This window comes from Aaosphaeria arxii, assembly GCF_010015735.1.
Source record: "Aaosphaeria arxii CBS 175.79 unplaced genomic scaffold BU24scaffold_13, whole genome shotgun sequence".
NCBI lineage: Eukaryota > Fungi > Ascomycota > Dothideomycetes > Pleosporales > Aaosphaeria > Aaosphaeria arxii.
The window spans coordinates 87574-112518 of NW_022983486.1; the positions used below are offsets into that span (position 1 = coordinate 87574).

At 50.7% G+C, this 24945-nt stretch overlaps 9 protein-coding genes across 9 annotated transcripts; 6 read left to right on the plus strand and 3 right to left on the minus strand.

The window, feature by feature from the left end:
- Positions 1-754: 754 nt before the first annotated feature.
- On the plus strand, positions 755-3776 carry BU24DRAFT_467764 (WD40 repeat-like protein; the record flags this gene model as incomplete). Its single annotated transcript, XM_033532470.1, has 8 exons — positions 755-905; positions 969-1516; positions 1568-1735; positions 1801-2168; positions 2235-2520; positions 2661-2855; positions 2916-2991; positions 3571-3776. The coding sequence occupies 8 exons, from the start codon at positions 755-757 to the stop codon at positions 3774-3776; spliced, it is 1998 nt and encodes a 665-aa protein (XP_033377718.1).
- Positions 3777-4743: 967 nt separating this feature from the next.
- BU24DRAFT_74201 (uncharacterized protein) lies at positions 4744-5797 on the minus strand. Its single transcript, XM_033534588.1, has 2 exons — positions 4814-5797; position 4744 (listed from the first exon to the last, which is right to left on the minus strand). Exon 1 carries the CDS (start codon positions 5540-5542, stop codon positions 4961-4963), a length of 582 nt encoding a protein of 193 aa, XP_033377719.1. The 5' UTR covers positions 5543-5797; the 3' UTR covers position 4744; positions 4814-4960.
- A 3307-nt stretch (positions 5798-9104) lies between these two features.
- BU24DRAFT_358230 (uncharacterized protein) lies at positions 9105-11279 on the plus strand (the record flags this gene model as incomplete). The annotated part of the gene is made up of 4 exons (XM_033523986.1): positions 9105-9163; positions 9311-9454; positions 9653-9977; positions 10050-11279. 4 exons carry the CDS (start codon positions 9105-9107, stop codon positions 11277-11279), a joined length of 1758 nt encoding a protein of 585 aa, XP_033377720.1.
- Positions 11280-12508: 1229 nt separating this feature from the next.
- Positions 12509-14468, minus strand: BU24DRAFT_428303 (glycoside hydrolase family 18 protein). The gene has a single exon (XM_033529443.1). The coding sequence runs from the start codon at positions 14182-14184 to the stop codon at positions 12856-12858; it is 1329 nt and encodes a 442-aa protein (XP_033377721.1). The 5' UTR covers positions 14185-14468; the 3' UTR covers positions 12509-12855.
- Positions 14465-16190, minus strand: BU24DRAFT_428304 (Pkinase-domain-containing protein). Its single transcript, XM_033529444.1, has 4 exons — positions 15931-16190; positions 15329-15843; positions 15104-15267; positions 14465-15052 (listed from the first exon to the last, which is right to left on the minus strand). The coding sequence occupies exons 1-4, from the start codon at positions 15965-15967 to the stop codon at positions 14806-14808; spliced, it is 963 nt and encodes a 320-aa protein (XP_033377722.1). The 5' UTR covers positions 15968-16190; the 3' UTR covers positions 14465-14805.
- A 249-nt stretch (positions 16191-16439) lies between these two features.
- Positions 16440-17757, plus strand: BU24DRAFT_473521 (uncharacterized protein; the record flags this gene model as incomplete). The annotated part of the gene is made up of 2 exons (XM_033532793.1): positions 16440-16606; positions 16885-17757. The coding sequence occupies 2 exons, from the start codon at positions 16440-16442 to the stop codon at positions 17663-17665; spliced, it is 948 nt and encodes a 315-aa protein (XP_033377723.1). The 3' UTR covers positions 17666-17757.
- A 587-nt stretch (positions 17758-18344) lies between these two features.
- Positions 18345-19514, plus strand: BU24DRAFT_428306 (uncharacterized protein). The gene has a single exon (XM_033529445.1). It carries the CDS (start codon positions 18471-18473, stop codon positions 19122-19124), a length of 654 nt encoding a protein of 217 aa, XP_033377724.1. The 5' UTR covers positions 18345-18470; the 3' UTR covers positions 19125-19514.
- An 886-nt stretch (positions 19515-20400) lies between these two features.
- BU24DRAFT_357765 (uncharacterized protein) lies at positions 20401-21956 on the plus strand (the record flags this gene model as incomplete). The annotated part of the gene is made up of 3 exons (XM_033523968.1): positions 20401-20484; positions 20538-20663; positions 20721-21956. 3 exons carry the CDS (start codon positions 20401-20403, stop codon positions 21954-21956), a joined length of 1446 nt encoding a protein of 481 aa, XP_033377725.1.
- Positions 21957-22581: 625 nt separating this feature from the next.
- On the plus strand, positions 22582-24877 carry BU24DRAFT_444850 (NAD-dependent methanol dehydrogenase; the record flags this gene model as incomplete). Its single annotated transcript, XM_033530658.1, has 3 exons — positions 22582-23253; positions 23303-24123; positions 24848-24877. The coding sequence occupies exons 1-3, from the start codon at positions 22722-22724 to the stop codon at positions 24875-24877; spliced, it is 1383 nt and encodes a 460-aa protein (XP_033377726.1). The 5' UTR covers positions 22582-22721.
- Between the last annotated feature and the right edge of the window lie 68 nt (positions 24878-24945).

A 24945-nucleotide genomic window follows, 5' to 3' on the forward strand; every position in this document is an offset into this window, starting at 1 on the left:
AACCCAATATTTCCCCACATAGGGACGGAATTATTAGATAGAATAATTATGGAACCAGCTGCTTCATGTCCCCTTCCTTCTTCCAACTTGTTTCAGCATTCCATTCACACGTTCTTCTCTAACTGATTCAACCGTGACGGGACGGTAGAGGGCAGGCGCAAGACAAGCGCGCGCGTGCAACCCCAATTACAGGTACCCGATCCCAGGTAGAACCCCAGTTCGGGTCAGGTCAGGCCAGGCGTTCGATCGTTCCTTCCCCAATTTCTCCAGGTTCCGCCGGCTGAGATTCGGTATCGTTCCTCCGCCTTCCGGCCTCTTCTCCTCCTCCTCTTCCTCCTCACTCGACCACAACACACAACACACCGACACATATTACACTACACTTCCCTGTACGACATATCTCTCGCCCTGCCTGAACCCATCGGTATCAAACATTGCTCCATTTCTCTCTGTCTCGTGAGGGGACAACCATCATACTTCTTCACAGCTATTCTACGGGATCCCCCCTCTATGCTTTGAAGATCAGACAGACGCTCGGCCTTGCGATCTGGGCCAAGCACCAATCCACCAGCCATCAACCCCATCTACCACTGGAGAGTTGAGCCGAATTTGGTTCAATTCGATCGATTGATTGATTGGTAGCATATTGCACAACTTCAGCCATGTTGTGAGTGACCACCTTCCACCCACGCCCAATCACACTCCCCTGATAACTACTTTATCGCGCGTGCATCCCCGAGCTCGACTGATATGAATGCCTGTCTGGCTCCACAGTGTTCTCCCACCACCACCCAGATATCCTGTCGGTGGCTACCCCGGCGCACCGGGTGCCGGGCCTCTTATCGAGACCAACAACACCCTCACACACCCCACTGGTCCCGAGCACCAGTTAGTCGTTGGAGAAGGTATGTCTTCTCGTTTTCCTCGAGCCTTTTGAGAAATATTCCCCTCACACCGGACCATGACAGGTACATATGTGTTGCGCGATGACCTCCACCTAGCTACGCCGCCTCCCCACCCCTCAGAGGCTCCCGTTCACAATCCAAACCCCCTCGCGACGACAATTTCTCCTCCTACCGCCGGAACGAAGCTCTCCCTCATTCTCCTTGCGCCACGGCGCCAGTCCAGTTCGCGCCTATACCGATTCGAAACGGCTACAAGCACACGGTCACAAGTTCCTCCAAGCATACAAGAGTCACCTCACGAGGCAAACAGTGATGCTGGTTCCCACAGTGTCAATGGAACGGCATTCCCACCCTACGAGAGTTCGATTGCGCCTGCGTTCGGAGCCTCCAATCCTCACCTGGCAGTCATAAATGGAAAAGACGCAAAGGACCCGCTCAAACGAAGGAAACCAAAGAGCAACATTGTCAAAAGTAACTCGTCCTTCGTGTCTCGAGTCATTCCGCATGAAGCGTTATCGAAGAGGTTACAAGAACACAACCCCAACGGCGTATATGCTTTCGCCAACGTCAACCGCGCACTCCAATGGCTGGATCTCAATTCGCCTATCAAGGTAGCTTTTTCTGCTGGGGAGTTCGAGACATTCAAACTGACCCACACCTAGGAAGAACATATGACCAAGATTCTATTCACCAAAGCTCATGCACTATGTCACGACATAAACCCAATCACAAAGGGTCCAAACCACCTGGATATGATTATGGGCTTTTCGACTGGTGACATCATCTGGTACGAACCCATGTCGCAGAAATACGCACGAATCAACAAGAATGTACGTAGTTGAAGAACCACCCAGGACTAGTAATTTCGCAGGCACGGTAGCTGACTGTTCGATAGGGAGCGATCAACAATGCTGTCGCATCGGCTGTGACCGACATTCGGTGGATTCCAAACAGTGAAAACCTTTTCCTAGCAGCGCACATGGACGGCAGCCTGATAGTCTATGACAAGGAGAAGGAAGATGCACCTTTTGTGCCGGAGGAGCAGGCGCCAGCCGGGGAGTCGGCCAAGGGCAAGGAGGCCATGAGGTCGTCGTTGATTATCAAGAAGTCGGTGAACTCGGTTAACCAAAAGACGAACCCTGTGGCATACTGGCAAACGAGCAACTCGAAGATCAACGCGTTCGCCTTCTCGCCTGACAACCGGCACATTGCAGTGGTGTCAGAGGACGGGTCGCTCCGCATCATCGACTTCCTCAAAGAACAGTGGGTTTCCAATTGAGCCTCAATTGCTGAGGGAATGCTAGAGTGCATTCGGCTGACATCGGACAGATTGCTTCACATTTTCACAAGCTACTACGGAGGCCTGCTTAGCGTGTGCTGGTCGCCTGACGGTCGATACATTGTTACAGGTGGACAAGATGATTTGCTATCCATCTGGTCCATGGAAGAGAGCCAGCTGGTTGCGCGATGCCAGGGCCACAATTCATGGGTTACGGCAGTAGCCTTTGATCCTTGGCGGTGTGATGAACGCAACTATCGGATTGGTAGTGTAGGGGAAGATTGTCGGCTTTTACTGTGGGACTTCAGCGTGGGAATGCTGCATAGGCCTCGGGCGGTGAGTTCTAGATTTTTTTCTGTCTTTTTTCCCTCAACTTCTCTGCGCACATTTCTTATCTTTAGTGGGACATTTGGCTAGAGAGGAGGTGAGTTGCGATATGTTGAGCTATGCTGACTAGCGTGTTTTTGACATGGCAGGCATCGGTTCGACAGCGCGGTAGCATTGCGTCGACGACCCTGAAGATGCAGCGTAGCCGCACGGATGGATCCACCACGCGGTTCCGATCCAACTCTAATCTCACATCGGCAACGACGGTGGAAAACGACGAAGATGAGCAGGTTATACACGCTGTAGAGCCGCGGGCGCGGACGGCCATGTTACCGCCCGTTATGGTGAGTTCTATCGCTATGCGGCAATGTTCGGAGTGTTGGGTGTGCTAACAAATGCATCAGGCGAAGAAGGTAGACGAGCATCCACTGTGTTGGCTAGGATTCGAGGAGGACTGCATTATGACATCTTGCAACAATGGTGAGTTGAGAGAGCATTTCCTTGCACAAGATCAGAAACGTGGTCGTTGGAGGAGTTTTACTAGCTGCGACATGCATATCTGTTTTCGGTCGCCTTTATCTTCCCATCACTGTCCTAGCCTGCCTATCCTGGTGGAAGGTTGAACCTCAAAGGTTGTGGGCTTTTGGCTGCAGCACACGCAGTGCACGCAGGAAAAAACCCGCTTGGTTGCTGGCCTTTTAGTGTGTGATTGCACGACGCCTATCCCGTCCGTGGATGGGTGGGCGTGCGACATGCGTGCGTTCGTGCGTGTGTGCTTGCTGCAAGACACACACAAAGCCTTGGACCAGGGCCGGGATAAGGGATAAGGGACGTGGACGGGTACGGGACCCACTGAGGCGGGCGGCCAAAGCTCCTGTTGAGATGCACAAGAGCCTCAAACCATCCGACCTCCGACCCATGGATCATGCATGGGAGCTATGACGAAGACCATTTTCGATGACGAAGATGATGTTGGCCGATAAGGGCATGACGCTTTTTAGATCTTTCCTGGACGTTTCAGTTCGTGGCGCATTTAGCTAACTGTTTATCTTCATGCAGGGCACATCCGCACATGGGACCGACCGAAAGAAGGCGCTGGTGGTGAAGCCAATGGCATCAACAACAGCAGCAGCAATGGAATCGGAGGAACTGCACTGGCTTCGACAGTGTCGATGGGTGGTACCGGTAGTCTCCCACCCGGCAGCAGCGGCGGTCAACAAGAAAAGCTGAGGCAGATACGATCGGCGGGCGACGTCCTCAACTAGAGCTTTTGCGGTTGTTGTTTGTTATTCTCGTGACCGTGCTGAAGAGCCATTCACCACTTCGAGAATGTAGGAGAAAGGCTGGGTGGATAAAAAAGACGAATGATGAGAGAAAGGCATTGGTATTATTATCAATACTCTGTTAATAGGTGAATACGTCAAAACGCAAATCGAGTTTCAAATCGAGTTTCCAACCTCTTTCAAGTGCCAAAGCATTCTCGAATCCAATCGTCTTCTTGCATACGATACAGTGTTGGTGTTGTTGATTGTTGGTGTCGTACCTATTCAGGGAGGGGAGGAATTATCGGAATGATTTATTATTAGATCTGCCCTACTCCGATAAACACCGCTTCCCCCTTGGAACTCGATGTTATGATACACGAAAACAATGACGGGATCCGAAGTGAAAAATTGGAATCGATATCGTCATCATTATCCTATCAATTATCGCTGCAGTCGCCAGGTAGAGATAGATTCATGACCTGGCCCTATCGGTGACTTACATTACGATACAGCAGGAATGAATACATGAACACTCTCTGTTCCTTTGCAATTAATTTCTGTACTGTTTTATGAATGAATGAATTAAGGACTGTACATCAGATCATCTGCTCTCGCAGTAGGTGTTCGCAGGCGTTCACGGTGCACCCAAGAGTACCTTAATCGATAAGGGGAATGGAGGGGCGCAGCGGTTGGTGGCTGAAAAGAGTACTCGTAGGCACCTTTTTCCCTCACGAGTACGACGTTTATCAACTGCAACCTATTCGCAAGGCTTGCAATTTCTATAAAGCGTATTCCGTAGATACTTCTCAAAAGATCCATGTAGAGTTGGAAACAGAGTATGAAGATGATGCCTGCATGGAACAAGCAGTATCATGGTACCCTCGATAACCCAACTAGTACATGGTGATGGTTTATCGATCTATCTAGGTACTCGTAGCTTTTCAACTCCCTGATACTCACTAACCTCTCTGCATATACAATCAATCGCCATATTCCGTAGAAGCACATCTTCCTCCTACCGTGTAAAAACATCTTACCCGAAACGTTCGGCACAACAATATCACATCCACACACACTCCTACTGTTACGCGTGCGGTGCGGTGGGTCCTGCAATTCTGCCCTAGGCCTCTCGGCCCGAGATATATTTTTTCTTCCATTTCCCTTAGTGCAGGGATTGGGTTAGGTTAGATCAACAGTAGGCGTTTATCTTTTTTTCTCGAAGGGAAGATCATGGAAAAACTTTTTGGAAGGGAAATTTGGATTTGCATGACGGCCGGGCAATGGAAGGCAAAGGGCAAAGGTAAAAGGGTAGGGGTAGGGATGAGAGGAGTTGCGCGTGGCGTGCGTGGCTGGCAGAGCGAACGTAGTGGTGGTGGCGAGCGTGGGAGGGAAAAAACGTGGGCGTGGGAGAGGCGTGGGAGGTCCGGTTGGTGGTCGTGCCTGGGTTTGGGATTCCCGTTGTTCGCGATACGGTACGGGTACATTAGGTACGTACCACTAAGTGCAGAGCGCCTGGAGTTCGTGTGTTTCGAGACGAGGGATTTGGGATGGTATGGATGGTGTGACTCTTGAGTTGACGTAGATGTGTTATGTGTACATACATATATGCACATGTGAAGGTATGAATGTACGTATGTATGCATATGTTCCACAGCATGAAGACTACAGGAACAGTACATGTGAATATGACGATCAGGCGAGATGTTCTTGTGACACAGCCTGTCCGCCAGCGAGACAATACATCCATACATACAGACATTAGACATGCATCTGAGACATGGCGGACGTCAAACACATGTAGATAGTACCGGATTAGTGCGAATCTGATCTGGCGTTATCTATCTGTTTCAGTTTTAATATTGTTGGGATGATTATGGAACATGTTTGTGCTGCGTGCAAGAGAGAGTGTGAGCGATATGATATGGGTGAGATGGCGGGTATCTATTGGTATGAATGCGAATGTGAAAGTGGATCTAGATGTGTTGATACACAGTTGAGGTGTGTGTCTGGGCGGGAGTGGATGGATGATTGTGGAATCCAGGGTCTATTCTAAACCTGCATCATGTACCAAATGTAGGTAAGTGCAAGCGCAGTACAGTGCTGTGTATCTACACCGGTAAGAACTACCTCGTAGGAGGGATGTAAGAGTGGTACTCGTAACTACAAGTAGGCTGAGTGCTGAGTGGGATAGGATTGGGCTGGGCCTAGGCTGAGCTGAGCTGAGGAGACGTGGGACGGGATTGATGGCTGATGATTGATGATTTGAGTATTCCGTACCTAGTGAGAACGATAGAATGTAAGGAAATCATAGGTGAGTTGGATAGGTGGAGTGGGTACAGTTACTAGAGTAGGTGAATGGTTCCGTCGGACCATGGCGAGATACGAGAGACAATTGACAAGGGGCAGGGAGAGACATGGGATGAATTCCGTAATTATTGGTTTCTTTGAAGATGAGGCAGAGCAGAGACAGACAGACAGCCATACACAATAACAGGATGCAAGCATGCATGGATATTAAACGGACCGTGGACGTATGGAGACAGCTACGACAATTAGATCAGGCGATGGGAATAAGCAAAAAGGCAGGACAGGACAGGCAGGACAGGGCTGGGCCGTTCGCGGGAAGAATTTATTATGGATCGGCAGTTTCGGTACACTTCCTTTGTGCGTGGGAGTAGTTACAGGTATGTGCAAGTATTTACTTTTTACCAGTTATTATGTAAAACCACGAGTGGATACAGAGTAGCATGCAACAAGTCACAAACTAGTATTCTGTATTGGATACTTGAAGACTCATAACAGTGATAGAACTGGATTTTGAGTTTGGCCATGCCACTTGCGTATTCCCGAAACGGTATCCCAAATCTGCGCTGGGCTGCAATCACTACCTTGGTAATTATGCCTTGTGACGATGCATTCCAACAACGGGAAAAGCAAGAGGGAAAACGAAAATGGAAAGACGGGTATGGAAAAAGGAGGGCGGGAATAGGATCGCGGAAAAGTGTTTTGAAGATCCTGTCCTGTATCACGTATCACAAGATGCAACAAGTGGAAAGTAGTCGTTCGGTAGTAGATACAAGTAGCGATTGGCGTTTCTTCCCTCGGCTGTAGGGAGAACATTGCGTACACCACCAATGGCCATGATCATTATCGAAACGACGACGATCGTTGACGACAACTGCTGCAAAGCCATCGGCATCGGAGGTTGGTTGATTTTCGTGCTGTTCCCTGTTTTTTTTTTTTACTTGTGATTGTGGCTGCAATCATGAGCTTGTCTTGACTTGACTTGCTGTGAGAGACCTGTTTCCACCGATGTCGTTCCTTTTCTCGCCGGCCGGTGGTAAAAGAGAACAGGGCAACAGGGCAGTAACAGGACCCACAGTAACGAAGAACTAACCAGGTCGCTATCTATGGGCTTCCCGCCGGGTGGATCACATTCGCAAGTTGGACAGAGACGAGACAGGAAAAGACAAGACAGGGCAGGGATTGGCTTGAAGAAAGGAAATAAAGAAGAGGAAGAGAAGACAGTCCAGAAGGTTTCCCTTTGCTATTTAGAGACATGCAATTCATTCTATAGACTGCAAGTAAGGCAGAACAGGGCAAAGCATAAGATCCCGAAGGATCTATGATGAATGATGAGCGTGAAGCTTGTTATGGCGATGGTGACGGTGACGATAGTGGACCATGATGATTTGACGATAGAGGATCCGATCTTTATCCATGGAAGAGAAAAAAAGGAAAAGGAAACGAGAACGACTCAAAACGAGTGGCCGATGGATGGCCGTCCTGGCCTGTCTGCCCGCCTTTCCCGCCGAGTTTCTCGAATCCCCTCGAATCCCTGCCTTTGCCATGATACACAAGAGAGATATGCTAACCTGATCCATGATGGCTTCAAAGGGCGATGATTGCGATGATTGCGATGATTGTGAGTTTATGATTAAGATCGGGTTTTAGAGTTGGTTACCTCTAGTTATTACAGTGGACTACTGTGTACATGCAGTACTGGACTACTGTCTAATGGTTGTGGTCAATGTCAAGCACGCCATCCCCCTGTGAATCTTCCATGTCCATACACACACTCCTTGATCCTTGTCCCTGTCCATGTCTCTGCCCATGTTCGGAGCTCATGCGAGGTTTTTTTAACATTGCCTTTCCGGGTAGTGAGCGATAGATACTCGTAAAACAGTTGTATCACTGCTAACGTAGTGGGTTCACGGTGTTTTACCTTTAGTTATGCTCTCTCATTAGGCACTGTACCAGTATACTATCGTGTATCTCTCTTGTAACAGAAAGTATATGATATCAACCCAACCCGGCCCATTCTCTTCCCTTTTCCCCCTCTTCTTCTTTTCTTTTTCTTTCTCCTCTAAACCAACCATCCCAGGTACTGTGTACATACATACATACATACATACCTACATACCTAGGTATCTACACATTATACCATCGCCTGATCTGACCTGACCTGGCCTGGAACCTTTCACTCTACCCTGCCCTGCCTTCTATCAGCACTACAATACTCCGTCCACTACCTTTACTCTCTCTCTCGCTCCCTCTTCTGCCGAACACGAATCCATCCTGACTCTTGGCCCCGTCCTTCTAAACATTCTTCCATCCTTCCACGCCATCCACGCCAACCAAAGCCAATCAAGCCCATTCACGCCATCACCAACCTTAACCTTCCTTCTCCCGCGCCATAACCCTTCTATCTATCTATATCTCCCGTATCGAATCCCGCCGTATCGTATCTTTGTCGAATCGTATCCTCGCAATCCCATACCCGACCAGAAGAAAAGAAAGAAAAAGAAAAAGAAAAAGGAACAAACACTACTGCAGTTGCACAAGCCATAAAACCATCGCTCGCCCTGCATTAACCTCTACTCCTCGCTACCAGTTCCAGTAACTATCTATTACTGTCTGCTTTTGCTGCTTTTGGGGAATCTGCCGCATTCGACCATCCAGCCGCGCAGCCGCATCTCACCATCCATCCGTCATCCGCCATCCATCCCATCCCATCATCTGTCATTCATCCTCCATCGTCTAACCTCCTCCACCCCCTCCCACGTCCGTTGCTGCGCCATCGTCATCTCTACCACCCGCGTTCGACTAATCACGACTACTTGCGAATACCACCACCGCTACCACCATTACTGGGAATTAACTAATCCCTTCCATTCATCTTCCTCCCTACTCGTACTTTCTAACAGTATATTATCCTGCCTTCCCCCGGACCCTGCCTCCCCAGAGTGATGCCATTCTTTTGGCCCTCCTACTTATAGATAGTATCTTCTTTCTATACAGCCTCGCCCACCTATTCCTACCGCAATCATGCCTCACGCCAGAGTCCCCGTCTTTGGCGGCAGCTCAAAACCTACCCTGGAAATAAAGTATGTTCCCTCTCTTCTCTCTTCACCCACCTACACTGTATTGCTCACCACAGTGCTCCCTCTTCTCTTTCCTCATTACTGCATTCATTTATTCGTCCAATCAACAACTATACGCGCATGCGCAAAGGCTAACATTTCTACTACCAGACCCAACTCGCCTTTCGTCGTCTTCTATGGAGAGCCCTCTGAGTCCCAGCCCACCGATCTGGCTGGCAAGCTGGTCCTCAGCAATCCAGAGTCAATGTCTGTCAAAGGCATCAAGATGACCCTCATTGGCATGAGGAGAATTGCGTACGTCCAGTCACTTGCCTTTTTTCTTTTCTTTTCCCTCTTTTCCGTCCTCCTTCCTCCGTGCTCGTAACGGTAACACCACCTCCCGCACTTCCTTCCGAATTCGGTCACACACACCTAACACCCCCTCCCCCCAAAAGCGAGATGCAAAGAAGAGAGTCTGTGCTAACCCTACGCTTTTGCTTTTCCGTGTAACAGTTGGCATACTTCCAATACCGTCACCCCTCAGCCTATCATGAACAAGTGCGAATTCATGCGCGAGACCTTGAACCTCTTCCCCGCCGACGGCAACAAGAACAAACCTCACAAAATCAACGCTGGCTATCATGAGTGGGACTTCAAATTCACCCTCCCCGGTAACACGGACGAGAGTGTCGAAGGCATCAGCACCAATTGGATTGTCTACAACCTCAGCGCCACCGTCGACCGAGGCTACATGAGCAAGCAATTGACTGCGAACCAACACATTCGCATTATCAGGACCCTCGGTCGCGATCTCCTCGAGACGGTGCCAATGGAACAGGTATGACGCAATCACCTCTTTTCATTTTCTTATCTTTGGGATCCACACGCTAACAAGGGTTGTTTCCTGCAGATCAACGAAGATATCTGGGCATCGAAGCTGGCCTACAAGATCACCATCCCCCAAAAGAACTACATCGTCGGCACCGCCGTAAGGGCCGATTTCATCCTCGTGCCCCTGCGCAAGGGCGTCGCCATTGCCACAATAAAGATGGAACTACTCGAGACGCGCCAGATGTTCATCAACTACGCCGGTCGCAGAGTCAGCCATACCCAGGAAGTCGTCATCTGCCAGAAGGAGGGCAACATGCCAGAAAACTCCGCACGCCTCGTCCCCGAGGGTGTCGAGAACGTTGATGAGCTCTTCGATGAGTCGCATCGCTTCTCCATGTCCCTCGATCTTCCCAAGTCGCTCAAGAACTGCAGGCAGTCGGTCGACACCGAGTGGTTACGCGTGACTCACAAGGTGCGCCTGTATGTCAACCTGCACAATCCCGAGGGCCATACCAGCCAGCTTCTCGTGAAGAACCACATCCACCTGTTCATTTCGCCCAATCTCCCTCCGAACGAAGACCAGAGCGTGGTCGTAGATCACAATGTGATCAACTCTGTAGCCATGCAGGACGAGGCCAATCGCAATGCCCCTCCTACGTATGGCCTACACCAGATGGACGAGCTCTACCACGATATCGACCCCAGTGGTTTCATGACCCCCGGCGGTCTGCGCAGTCTGGGCACTAGCGGAGCCAACACACCATTCTACGCACAGAGTCGAACAGGTTCGGCCGAGGATCTTGCTTCGCTTGACGCAGTTGCCAATCAGAATGGCGGCGGGGCGTCTGCGACTGCCTTGCAGCACCGACTCCAAAACCTCAGTCTGAACCAGCACAGCTATTCGTCTGGTCGCTATGCCCCTGGCCGACAACATTCGTCCGGTGGAAGCACACCGCACAATGGCGCAGTCCAGGCCGAATCATCAGGCAGTTATTTTGGGAATGTCACGAGCGGTGCCGACTACGAGTACGACATGGATGCTCTCACCAGAACCCCCTCGTACAACACTGCTGTGCGTACGCCGGCTGCTGAGACTCCCATCTCCGAGGTGTTGCCAACCTACGATTTTGCTACTTCCAGGCCCTCCAGCCCATCGGGACAGAGATCAGGACGCGGATCAGGCCAGGCGAGCCCCGCCCGAGGTGGACTGGACCCTCTGCAGGAGGAGACGCAGCGGAATACAGAAATGAACTCGCGCCGAGCGAGTCCTCGATTGAGCCCGAGGACCAGCGACGAGGAAGGAAGGTAAAACCTCCCAATTATCACTGTCGGCCTCCTACCGGCTTCCATTTTCCTTCCCACTTTTTCCCCCCGTATCCATCTCCACTCTCATCAACATGAACCCGTACTTAATGTTCGATTCTACCCAATAGTCTACACCTGACTACCACCTCCTCGTCCTCGTCCTCGTCCTCGTCCTCGTCGAATGCATCGTCGAGTACGACGACCGCGCCGCCAGGCTCCAATCACAATGGCGAGAGTCACAAACCGACACATCCCGAGCATTTCACGTTCGCATCGGTCGCCGAGTTTCACGCTTCGGAGGGAGATGAACATCATCATGGCCATGCCAATCCTTTCATCCGCATACTGAGGACGATCCATTGAGGCTCTTTCCTAAACACAAAATCTTTTTATCGCATGGCATTGCATTTGCATAGGACGGAGTTGGACTCATTTTCTTTTCCTTTTCTTATCGACGGACGAGACTTTTAGATGCACGAATAATCTCTTTACGCAAAGCAAAAATCTCACTCAACATATCAGAGTGGTAATGGGCGGTGGTCTCGTTGAGCCGCACGACCCACCCATTTCATTTTTATATTTCTACCAATCATCTATGCCCTCTTTCGTAGAGGCAAGATTGCCATATATGGTCTATTTGGTTGTTATTGGTGGCATAATCATGTCGCAATACTTAGGTACATTGTTTGCACTCAGGATACCCAACGATTGCTTTTTTCCACAATAACTACACATTTCTTCCCTTCATTTATCACATGGGATACAAATTAGACGGTTTCCACTCATCAATAATGTACAGTCATATCTCCACTGGGAGTTAAAAAAATAGTTCCTATGTTTATCTTGCCATATGTCACCATTTACAGGAAAGGATATAATAAACAAACAAACAAACATCTCACCCAAAACAACGGGAAACCTAGTTGGCTCAATTCTGTCTCGTGATAGTTCGTTCATTCGGCGCATTGACTATGGAATCACATGTCGAATCTATGTATCTACACCTTTAAGCTACTCGTACGAGCGAGTTAAGCTTTCTATCACATGCGGCGGCACTACATCTATTCATGGAGGTACTTGCGAATCTATGTCTATGTGCATGTGCAGTACATGGGAATCATATGCTGCTCCTTCCAGGTCTAGAATCGGGATCGAGATTCCCGTTCATGCATGTATACAAGTGCCCGCTAGCGCTGTGACGTATCGTCTGTGGAATTTATTGTTTCTCCCCTGCCTTCCTCCTCCGTAGACGTCAGTCGTCTGTCTGTTCCTCGGGATGATCGATCGGAATGGCCTCTACGAGAATTTGCTTTGTCTTGCTTGCTCCGCGGCGCTTCTTCTTTCTCTTTTGCTCCTAGAACAGGTGGCGACTGTAACTGGCATGGGTGGTAATGGCCCGTGGCGCAGGTATTGTTTGTAATGTATGTATGCAGATTGACAGTGGTGCCTCTCCGTTTATACCTGGCGTGATATCAGGCGCTGGGTGTACCGTCCGCGTACATTGTGTGCATGATTCGATTCAATGCATCATGGCGGTTTCCACTTCCTTTGGAGATTCCTTCATCCGCTCGACCACTCGCTCAGTCGAATAGAAATCCGGCGGCGAGGTCGACGTTGCCGTCCGTGGCGTCCAGGGCTGCGATCGCGGACCGTCTGTCGAAGCCTAGGCTTACGAGGGAGGCGACTGTTTCTTCGGGCCATTTCGTGTCGCGGTCGGTCGTCGTAGTCGTGCTTGATGTGTCTGTCTGTCCGTTGCCTCCCTGTGTCTGTGTTATGTTCCGCTGCTGCTCTTGTTGCTTCGGCAGGACCATCTGTCTGATCTGTTCGGCCGTGTATCCCCCAAATCCTCCACCAGCACCACTTTTCGATTGCTGAGCAGCAACAGGAGGGAGACGATTTCTCAGCACCCTCCCCAGAACGCTCACCCACCCAGCCGCTACGACATCGACGTCTGGCACAATATCCAGCACATGGCACATATCCTCGTCCGTACCCATCCCGGTATTAAACCACTCCCAGCCCATGACCCCACCAAACCTATCCTCCTCCCCATCCCTATACCTCGCCCTCAGCGCCCGACACACCTCCGCCAACTTCTCCACCCCAACATGGCCCGCCCCGTTGGCAGGATTCGTCACCACGCCCAGCACCACGCGCTGCGGATCCCACCCGCCACTCGACACAATCGCCTCGTACCACTGCGTCGATCCAGCGTCCCCCCACCCGCAGTAGAACTGCGCATTATACCACGCGACCTCCTTCCCCCACGCACTCGCCTCCAGCTCCGCATACGAAAACCCAGACAAGTGCGGCAGACTCGGGTGCAGAGGGTTCGGGCCCGGCGGCGACGATGCGAGCGTGGGTCGCGGGGCAGCGGGCTGCACGCGCGGGTCGGGGATCAGGGCGGTGGCCACGGGCGCCATGGTGATGATGAAGGAGGGGCCGAAGTCGGTGCGTAGCCGCGAGATCAGGCGCGTTATGGTTGATAGCGAGGTCTCTTCTTCGACGTCAAGGTCGAGGCCGTCGAGCTTGTGGGCAAGGATCATGGCGTGGAGGGGTGCGTAGTAGGCTTCGAATTGGGAGGTCGGGCCTGAGAGACGCTCGTAGGACCCCTTCGCGGCGCCGCCGAGCATGCCGAGGACTTTGACGCCGGCGCCTTGGAGCCATTGGGTTTCGGTCCAGAGGGTTGAGAAGCGTGGATCTGAGGGCGGGTGGTCGTTGAGGGTGAGGGCCGAGGGGTCAGAGTTGAGGTGGATGGCGGCGATGATGAGGTGCGTGAGGCCGGAGTTGGAGGTCAGGAGCGGGAGGAGGGAGTGGTATTCGCCGGTCGGGGAGTGGAATGTTTGCGCGTAGATGATGAGGCGGGGACCTTGGTCGTGGGGGAGGTAGGACGTGGGTGTGGGTGGCATTGTTGTTGTGTGTATGGAGGAGGAAGAATGGGAGGTAGTTATGTGGTAGTTATGTTGAGCGGGAATGGAATGAAGCTCCAGGTACTTCCAAGTGCTAGGCCGGGACGTGCTACGCTATGTACCTGGCCCTTTGCCCCTCGTAGGGCTGAACCACCGCGGAGGCGGGGCTCCCGCGTGTTTTGTCCCATTCGACGGGTTATCAATTACCATCAATTCATCAGTATCAGGTGTAGGTATCATTGATTAATTACTATCACAAACGAAAATGCAAAAGCAAGTTGAGTTGGAAGTTCAATTCATCTCTCCCTCGTCCTGATGATTCCCTCCCATGTATGCATGCAATGAAATCTCGATACTGCCGTGAAACGCCATGCAAAAAAATCGACCAATAATGACCGGTCATCCCTTTAATCCACCACCACGTTAATAGTGTTATATACACACCCTCATTACAGACGAAAGAAAAAAGGCCTTGTCAGGCTCAAATCAGACAAAGTAATGGGAATCACAATTAACCACGCCTTCCCACCTCCTTTTCCTCTGCCTCCCATATGCATCCTGTTTTCCCAAATTCCATTACCGTCGTAGCGTGACATCCTCCAGGGACCATCATGCGCTCATCTAATGAAAGCCGTTGTTGAAGAAACCGTTCTGGCCCGTGAAGTAAGGGTGCTGAACGGCCTGCTTTGCGGAGATACGTCCCGCAGGGTCGTACACGAGCATGGCATCGAGAAGATCGAGACCAGCGTCGTCCAGGTTGGTCACGATCGCTGCAATATCCGTTCGCTGCCACTTGGGGAAAGAGGGCTTGAAGTCGGGGAACGACGTCACACCAGGCCAGTCCTGTTCGGTAGGTGTACCGAGAATTCTAGAGGTCCATTAGTCTAGAATATCACGCAAATTGAATCGTTCGACTTACCGGAAGATCTTGAAGATCTCGTCAATCTCCGAGTCACCAGGGAACAATGGCTTGCGGGTGCACATCTCGGCGAAGATGCAGCCGACAGACCACATGTCGACACCTGTGGAGTACTGGCGGCCTCCGAGAAGAATCTCAGGGGCACGATACCAGAGCGTGACGACCTGCAAACAATCAGAATTACCGCTCAACTATGGCTAACAGTAGCTGTTCATTGGAACCGACCTCGTGAGTGTATGTTCGCAGCGGCACACCGAATGCACGCGCCAAACCGAAATCTGCGAGCTTCAGATTGCCCTCCATGTCGATCAGCAAGTTCTGGGGCTTGAGATCGCGATGCAATATCCGGTGAGCATGGCAGTATCGCACGCCCTGGCACAGCTGGGTCATGAACTTCTTCACAATCTCAGGACCAAGGCCCAGAGTCGATAGTCTAGGCCCCGAGCCTTCTGGCAAAGGCTTGCCGCGACCACCCTGGCTGACAGGTAATGCCTCCATGTACTTCTTGAGATCAAGGTCGAGGAACTCCATGACGAGGTAGAGCTTGTGGCCGTCGGCGTGGACAATGTTCAGGAGGCGGACAACGGTGGGGTCATTCATCTCTTTGAGAAGCGAGATCTCACGAATGGCGGTAGAAGGAACACCTTCGTCTTCGGCTTCGAGACGGATCTTCTTGAGGGCGACGATACGCTGGTCCTTTGTTGTGAGGTCGCGGGCCTTGTACACAACACCGTACGTACCTAGGAGAAGGCATGTTAGTAAACGTTTAGAGTAAGGCATCAACAATGACACTGGCAATATCCAGGCTCAGTAACGTTTCCACTTACCCTCTCCGATCTTCTCCATCTTTTGGTAGTTCTCCATCGTTAAGAAAGGGCGGTCAGAGCCTCCTCAGGAGCGAGCAGCCAGGGAGTTATGTACACGGTCTGAAAAGAAGCGAATGGTTGCGGAAAAAGTGATGCCTGAAGTATGTTCACTCGCAGCTGAAGGTATAGAGCAAACGAGAGGATCTGAAAGTACCTGCTGGTTAGTATAGAGGGTAGTAACTGGGTAAGTCGAGTATTTGGGGCGGGGAGGTTGAACGGCGGTGTCTATGTTGTGGAAAAGCGATTAAAGGTAAACAGCGCACGGCCCCTTTAGGATCCCTGTCATTTTGGCGATTTCGCGTTGACCACTCTCCTCGCGACAACAACATTCACTGTCCACCATAGATCCACCATCCACCACCTTTGAACAATACAATCACTATCGGTCGCCTAGGGAGCAACCAACCTTTGAAACAAGGCTCTCGTGCAACGCATCAAGGAAAGCTCACCGTCAGCGCGCACACGAATGAATGGAGAATCTTGACCCCCACCAACGTCCACCAGACGGCATCCGCAATGTATATAAAAAGTACCAGAAGCTGAAGCTCGAGGCACTGAATCGAGATGCCGAGATCGTAGATCCGCACGATCCATCGGACGCCCAAAGAAGCAAGATTGCGATTGTCCAAGAGCTCGAGTCAGATGAGCTTAATCAGGCATTTGCATCACTCGCGAAAAGTGGTCCCTCTTTGTCTCATCTTTCCCCAGCCGAAAAGGTGTCTGTCTTTGAACATGCGGATATGCCAGGTAAATACAGTCTTTCCGACATCAGCGATGCACAGCATGTTCCTAGGAGAGTGCGTCTTGGTTTGGTAGCGGCCCGTCCAGTAGAATTGAATTTTGTCTCCCCCAATCTTGCCTTCTCTTGCTCGTTCTCTTCGCCTCTGACAAACCTCTACATATATTCAATGATAGAACCGAATTTATATTCAAAATCACGTCTAATACCTCCACAGGCCTTCACATAATCCCCAATCTCCTCCCCCCAGAAATCCAACAAATCCTCCTCCATCGTCTCCTCCACCGTGACCTCTCCAACCCCTCACATCTAACCAACATCCACACGCACTACAAACTCTCCTATCCTCCCCATGACTCCTCATTCTTCTCCTTTCCCCCCTCATCCCAGGACCACATAGCCCACCCCCTGGACCCATCCGTCCACAAACCCCTCACCGTCTCCCAACTCCTCAACCGCAAGATGCGCTGGACGACCCTCGGAGGCCAATACGACTGGACCGCCAAACGGTACCCCGACGCCCCGCCTCCAACCTTCCCACCCGACATCAAAGACCTCCTGGAGGCCATCTTCACAGACACGAAAGCCGAGGCCGCGATCGTCAACCTGTATTCCGCGGGCGACACGCTGAGCGTGCATCGCGACGTCGCCGAGTTCTGCGACACGGGGCTCGTCAGCGTGAGTCTGGGCTGCGATGCTGTGTTTGTGATAGGGATTCAAGAGGACGGTGGGGAGGAGAAGATCTTGACGTTGAGGTTGAGGTCGGGGAGTGCGGTGTATATGAGTGGGAAGAGTCGGTTTGCGTGGCATGGTGTGCCGCAGGTGGTGGGGGGTACTTGTCCAGAGTATTTGAAGGATTGGCCTGCTGGGGAAGGGAGGGAAGGGGGGTTTGAGGAGTGGGCTGGGTGGATGGCGACGAAGAGGATAAATTTGAATGTTAGGCAGATGTGGGCTTGATATCATTGGAGTGTTTACATTCGAGTGGTTGTTTTGAGTTAATGTGGTGATGCTATACGTAATGTCTGATCCCACGTCAACATGAAGATAAAATTAAAAATTATAGATACATGAATCAATTATATAGTATGCTGTATATAGGAATCAACCTATTGGCATGCAGGTCAAACGAAGCTTTTACCAAAGTATCATAAATGCGGTACTTGACTTTGTTTTGTTCATACAGAGAGAAGTTCCACAAGTCAGGCATTGTATGTATATGTGGTTAACATGTTCAGAGAACGTGAGTCCTGTGCGATTCTGGGAAGTGCATAAGAAGGTGCAGGAGTCCCATTGATGAACAATCCGGTGGTCATTGAGTGGAGATGACATGTATTTCTTGTGAGATTTAGGAGTATTTCTTATCCAGGTTTTTTGGAATGATGATGATTGGAACTGATTTTGGTATTGGCAAGTATTGCCATTGAACTTTTAGGGGTTTATTGTACGTTTTAGGATCGAGAATGTACCCTTTACAGGAAGGACCATGTTTCTGGGAATACTTTTAGAGACCAAGTCCTTCATTTTTCAATCTCTAGAGCCTAGGTATCCATCAAGAAGCAGGAATAAATTAATAAATAAAAATGCAACTGCGTGATTACCATGATTTTATAACGTCACCATATGAATCTGCTTATTGTGGGTCATCCGCTTACACCCGCGGGGCAGATAAGCTAAAACGTGAGATATCTGGAATGTTTCCTCAAGAAAAATCCACATCCTCAAACAAACAAATATTTCCTCAAAATACACAGATCGCTTCGCCATGTCTTCCAAAACCGAATTCCCGATAACCACCACCCGGCCCTTAAAGCCCAGCGAATCAGAAACCCCAGAGAACCTCAGCTTGATCAAGGCACTAGGAATGCAACTCCACATTGAGGGTGGGTACTTCTCCGAGATCGATCGAAGTCCTCTGGAGATCAAATCGCCCTTCCAGCAAGACGAAAAGCGCAAGACAAGCGACCAGCGGATCGTAGGTGGAAACATCGACGAACGCAACCTGTCGACGTCGATTTACTACCTCTTGACGGCGCATTCTCCGTTTGGCTGCTTTCACATCAACAAGGGTCGAACAATACATACCCTCGTTTCCGGCCGTGGGCGGTACATCCTACTTCATGCTGACGAGGACCGCGAGAAGGGGAAAGTGAGGGTGGAGACGTTTGTAGTAGGGAAGGATTATGAGAAGGGGGAGAAGATGTGTTGGGTTGTTGAGGGAGGAAAGTATAAGGCTAGCTTGTTGCTACCTGAAGAGGACGGGAGTGATGGCGAAAAGTTGTTGATTACGGAGACTGTGGTTCCAGGTTTCGAGTATATGGATCATGATTTTCTAAGGAGGGAAGAGTACGAGGGACTGTTGGGCGGGAAGGGGAATGAGGAGGTGAAGAGAGAATTGGAATGGCTAGTCCGACAATAAGTGAAATGGCAGCTGAATATCTACACAATAGAGGTAGAAGCTTGCTAACGGATAGAAGTTATGATTCGAAATGGGAGATAATAACCGCAGATGGTGGCAGCGATTGTTGGTTCGGAGTTGCAAATGAATCATTGATCTAGTAGTGAGCAGAAGAGGCTGTGTGAAGAGCATTCAACCTGCTTCGGCGTTATTATGGATGAAAAGCAGAATCTCCCACAACACCAATAACTGCCATCGGAGCAGTAAGTTGCCAGCACTTAAGTGCTTTGGGATAATGGTACGAGCATAACGGTACGAGTATAATTCCATTTAGGCAGCTCATCATGTAGGGAAGCCGACTACCGGTAGACCATTGTGAAGATCCCAATCTTTCGAACACCCCATTACGAGTACAATATTCTATACATCTGTTACTGGTAGCAATTAGCCCTACTTGGTATGAGTTGGAGGGGTGCCTCATACCTCGTAGGAATGGTGCGAGCAGAACGCTGACATCAAAAGTGACCCTGGCCTGGCCTGGCCTGGACATTTGACAGAATCGACAGAACCCTGGTGTTGATCGTCCCTGGTTACTTAGCTTATACCTCGTAGCTTATAGTCCTTGTGGCATGATCGATCGGACTCAGAATCCAGTCCTATGATTGGTTCCAGGGGCGGATAATGACGTCAAACTCTTCAAACTAACGAAATGGTTTTTGGTTTTGGTACTCGGGATCTGTAACTACAGACTACAGACTACAGACTACAGACTACAGAACCCTGGACTCACGCAATCGATCCTCAAGCGCGGCTCTTTGGTGGGCATGGTAAGGGTTTTGACCGTCGTATTCATTAGTGAATCTTATCAAATGTAACCCCCAATATTATTCTCTTGCTTGTCTTTCTCACGATACTCCTCTCTGGGTTGGAAATCTATTGGGAAGCATTATTTATTATTGATGCGCTGCCAACCACTCAGGTTTCTCCGGGCGGTGTCGTTGTATTTAGCGTTTCAGCACTGACATCACTCTTCACGGGCGGGCTTGTTGCGATTAACCTACCAAGTACCAAGTAACCTTACCCTTTTCTTGACTTGGACCACCCCCACACGCTCTCATCCCCCCAGTCCACCTGCTGCTCCCAACATCATTTATTACCCACCTTTTCATCCTTCCATACTCAGTCAGGACCATTTCCTCTTGGTCTAACACTCTGCTCTATCGCATCGCACACCTCTTTTCCTATCCATATCCTTACCGAGTCGCATCCTATTTGACCCTCGCAAGCATACACCGACATGGCCTCTCCAACGTCCCCTACCCTCCCGACTCGTACGACTACTCTAGACGAAGATGCAATTCCTGGAGAGGATACCAGCGAGGTCAGCCTAGAAATGGACGCACTTCACATGTCCTAGAGACTTATAATTCGCAGGTCACAAAGCTTTTCCATGAGCGCCTGCAAGCTTGGAAACACGCTGTTGGCTATCTCGAGGACTACCTCACCGTGACCGAGAAGACCCACAACGCCCACGGAAAGGAATATGAGAGAGTCCTGAAAGTGAGTGGCTCTGACACAAAGTTACTCCGGCCGGGATGGGACTGACTGGCTTTACAGACGGTGAAGGATCCCCTTAAGGAGGGGCATCACTTCGACCAGTCGCTTGGCGGTATCGCAGGCATGTTCGAGAACATCAGGTCGAACACGCAGGGAATCTCAAACTCGCATTACGATACCGCGAAGCAACTCAAGACGGCTATCCTCCCAATCTTCGAGCGCCTCCACACCGAAATTAAGAATAAGACCAAGGAGCTTACAAAGGGTGCGGGCAAAGGCAGCAAAGCCGTGGACAAGGCACGAGCCACGACACAGCGACATATTGAACTTCTTGGTCAGCGTGCCGCCACATTCGATTCTACGGGAGGCAAAATGGTTGCGAACGACGATCCCTACGTTCTCCAGCGTGGAGTTATTCACCGCTTGCACAAGCAGATCCAGGAAGAGAACAACAACAGGCAGGATCTAATCAGCGTGCAAAACAGCTTCGCGCAGTTCGAGGCGCACATTATTCAGACAATCCAGCATGGGATGGGCCAGTTCATGCAAGTCGTCAGCACGCAGGCTGAACATACGAAGAACATGTACGGTGACATGGTCGGTACCGCCCAATGCATCCCTCTCGACTTCGAGTGGACAGGATTCGTTCAGCGCAACAACACGGTTCTCATTGACCCCAATGCCCCCGCCCGCACAGTCGCCAATGTTCGCTTCCCCAACCAGGACCACCGGTCTACGCAGCCAATGATCGCTGGATCTCTCGAGCGCAAAGGAAAGATCATGCGCAGCTACGATACCAATTATTACGTTGTGACCCCTGCCAAGTTCCTGCACGAATACAAGAGCGACGACAACTTTGCTAAGGATCCTGTGCCCGAGCTGTCTCTCTATCTACCAGATTGCGTTATTGGTGCCGTCTCCGGTCAGAAGTTCAACGTGAAGGGCAAGGATGTCAGCAAGGGCAAGGCATTGAACACCTTCAGCATGTCCCATGAACTCCAATTCAAAGCCCACACAGCACAAGCTGCAATTCAATGGCACGACATCATTGGCCAGGCTGCCGGCGGGTCCTCGAGCTCTATTCCTGCCAGCCCTGCCACAGACAAGGGCAGCACGCCTGTGAGCCCAGTAGCAACGAACGAGAAGCAGCCCGCACCAATACAGACGCAGGGTCTCGAGGGCCAGAAGGATGTGAAGAGTCCTGGCGGACCCGCAAGCGCGGGTGGCAATGCCGACCCTACGCCCATTAGTGCTGCCCCGGCCTCCAGTGTGCCTGGTGAGCCCGGAAAGTACTAGACCTCGTCTTGATCGATCAATCACCTACGAGTACCTGATGATGATGCGAACCTAATAATAACATCGGTCTATTTTCCGTCCAATGCTCCTTTCTCTTTGACTTGCGATTTTTGGCGGTCCTTGGTTTTTGCTTGTAACGAGATGATACCATAGCCCACCCTGCACATACGATAATAATTTGAAATAATTGTTGACCTATGCACACAAGTGGCGACTATTGTGAGTCAAAATGACAACAACAGTGATGAGTGAACGGCATTGTGTATTGATCCCAAGTCAAAGAATTCATAGCAATGCTGAAGGTTCCGTATTGCCGATTGCTTCGTAGAAACCTGTGCTTGATATCCACCCACGGTGGACCAGTCTAACACACGCTCCAAACGCGTCTCTAGGATAAACATGATCCAATCACCGTCTTCTTCATGGATCTCAGTCTAGAATATTCAACGGATCATGACGAATGACTGCCAATGGCTGTTCAGAAATGCCGTTCGGCATCCCTAATTGGGAAAGCCTTCGATCCCCCGCAATCTGCTCTATATGCTTGTCGCTAAACCCCTTTCGTATGCCTCGGATAATCCCAAAACCTACCTCGTATTCTTCTCCGCATCATTCATCATGGGCACTCGTCCCTCCGTCTTGTACACCTTTTCCGATATTTTATATCATTTTATTTCAGAGATTGAACCTAATTGACCGTTCTCCGTGATAACAGTCACAAAGAAACGCATATTCCAAGGAAAGAGAGAAACAATCACATTCAACATGCCTGGTGCGGTCCGCATATCCCCCACCCGCGCAGCTCGCGCGGTCAATCTCCTTCGAACCGTCCAATTCACACACCCCCCTTCCTGTCCTTGCCATTCGAACCCTTCGCACCACCATAACCATGGAGCTACGACGATTCACCAGGCCAAACGGGCTCTCGCCACACCAATCGACGCTTCTCAGCAGAAGGAATACGCGTTTGAGATGGCAGCTTCATCTATACGGTTCGGCCCCGGTGTTACGAAGGAAGTAGGCATGGACTTCAAGAATTTGGGATCTAAGAAGGTCATGGTGGTTACAGATAGTACTGTGAGGAGGCTGGATGCTATGAAGCAGGTCATTCAGGGCCTGGAGGCAGAAGGTGTTGCATATGACGTCTTTGACAAGGTCCGCGTGGAGCCAAAGGATAGCAGTATAAAGGAGGCAATTGCGTACGCAAAGCCGTATCAGCCTGATGCGTTCCTGGCTGTGGGTGGTGGCAGTGTTATAGATACTGCTAAGCTCATGAACTTGTACACCACGTTTCCCGGTACGTTGCTCCAACTAGCGATAGTGGCGTCAAACTGACACTCTGACAGAGGCCGACTTCCTTGACTTCGTCAATGCGCCGCTCGGTCGTGGTCTTCCCATCCAGGGTAAGCTCAAGCCTCTCATTGCTGTGCCTACAACAGCCGGAACTGGATCCGAGACGACTGGCACGGCTATCTTCGACCTCGTTTCAAAACGAGCGAAGACGGGAATCGCCCACCGAAATCTGAAGCCTACACTCGGCATAGTCGATCCCCTGAACACCCGCACAATGCCATCTGCAGTTCACGCATCATCAGGCCTCGACGTGCTCTGCCATTCACTGGAATCCTGGACCGCCATTCCCTACTACGAGCGTACACCACGACCCACAAACCCCATCAACCGACCCGCCTACCAGGGTGCAAACCCAATTTCAGACATCTTCTCTCTCAATGCACTGCGCGACACAGTGAAGTACCTCCCCCGAGCCGTGAAGGACCCGGAGGACTTCGAAGCGCAATCCAAGATGCTTCTCGCAGCCACCCTAGCCGGAGTCGGGTTCGGCAACGCAGGCGTGCATCTCTGCCACGGCATGAGCTACCCCATCTCGGGCCAGAACCCCGGCTACAAGCACGCTGGATACGAAGTGGACACGCCAATCATCCCGCACGGCGTCTCTGTCGCAGTCACCGCTCCTGCTGTGTTCAAGTTCACCGGCGCGTCGAACCCGGAGCGGCATTTGGCCGCTGCAGAGGCCTTCGGCGTCGACATCTCCAACGTGAAGAAGGAGAGCGCGGGAGAGGTCCTCTCAGAAGCACTGGCAGAGTTCCTCCTGAAATTGGGCGACCAGCCACGCGGACTGAAGGATCTGGGATTCACGCGGGAGCATGTGGATGGCTTGGTCGAGGGCACACTTCCCCAGGCCCGAGTATTGATGCTTGCGCCGAGTCTTGAGACGCAGAATATCGATGCCGAGAGAGAGCAGCTAAGAGGATTGTTCGAGGAGGCCTTGGACTACTAGGGTTGTACGCAGCAATGTAATCTGCAAACTATAATGTTCGGAAAGCGTAGCATGTATAGTACATAAGCGACGAACGCATATAGCTTTCATCGTTCGAGGAGCTGTTGAGATCTATTGCGTCCAAGTGCATGCACATGTATGTGGTGACGTTATCGTTACAACCCCAAATACAGCTGATCCATGTGTGTGGTCGCACTACCGAAACCTGTTCCATTGTTGCTGCATTGTCTTGTTACATACGGACCCCGTGCAATCGCGTGCTGCCAGTCACCTTATCCGATTTCCAGACCGTTTATGTTCCGAGCCACTTGTAACATCCCAGGCCGAATGCACATGCAAGTCAATGTTGATAAATTGATGGTGGACGCCGCACAACCTTCATAGAGGCTTTCCTGATAGATAAGTATGTACCGGTCAAGTGAAACAAACAGGTGCATTTGTCAACGGGAATTTCACCAGATCTTACGCGCTGGACAAGGTGGGTTCGGCATTCACTCTTTATTCTTTAATATGGCTACCCTAACCGTTAGCAGGGTGGACCTTATGACCTATATAGGGAACGTACGTTACTGTTTACCTTACCAAAGGCAAGAAAGACTCGCGTCCATGTTTTGCTAGGTAATCAACCCATGTCTCTAGCCACATCCTCAAGGTAAACTCCCAACAAGTTGTAACCATAGACAAAAAGTG

What these genes read in the sequence shown, in the direction of transcription:
- BU24DRAFT_74201 (XM_033534588.1), bottom strand. Translation starts at nt 5,542, where the DNA reads ATGTCTAATGTCTGTATGTATGGATGTATTGTCTCGCTGGCGGACAGG.
- BU24DRAFT_428306 (XM_033529445.1), top strand. Translation starts at nt 18,471, where the DNA reads ATGTCTTCCAAAACCGAATTCCCGATAACCACCACCCGGCCCTTAAAG.
- BU24DRAFT_428304 (XM_033529444.1), bottom strand. Translation starts at nt 15,967, where the DNA reads ATGGAGAACTACCAAAAGATGGAGAAGATCGGAGAGG. An exon ending in GATGGAGAAGATCGGAGAGG is followed by an intron (nt 15,844 to 15,930) that starts GTAAGTGGAAAC and finishes GCCTTCTCCTAG; the next exon opens with GTACGTACGGTGTTGTGTAC. An exon ending in TGCGAACATACACTCACGAG is followed by an intron (nt 15,268 to 15,328) that starts GTCGGTTCCAAT and finishes GATTGTTTGCAG; the next exon opens with GTCGTCACGCTCTGGTATCG.
- BU24DRAFT_428303 (XM_033529443.1), bottom strand. Translation starts at nt 14,184, where the DNA reads ATGCCACCCACACCCACGTCCTACCTCCCCCACGACCAAGGTCCCCGC.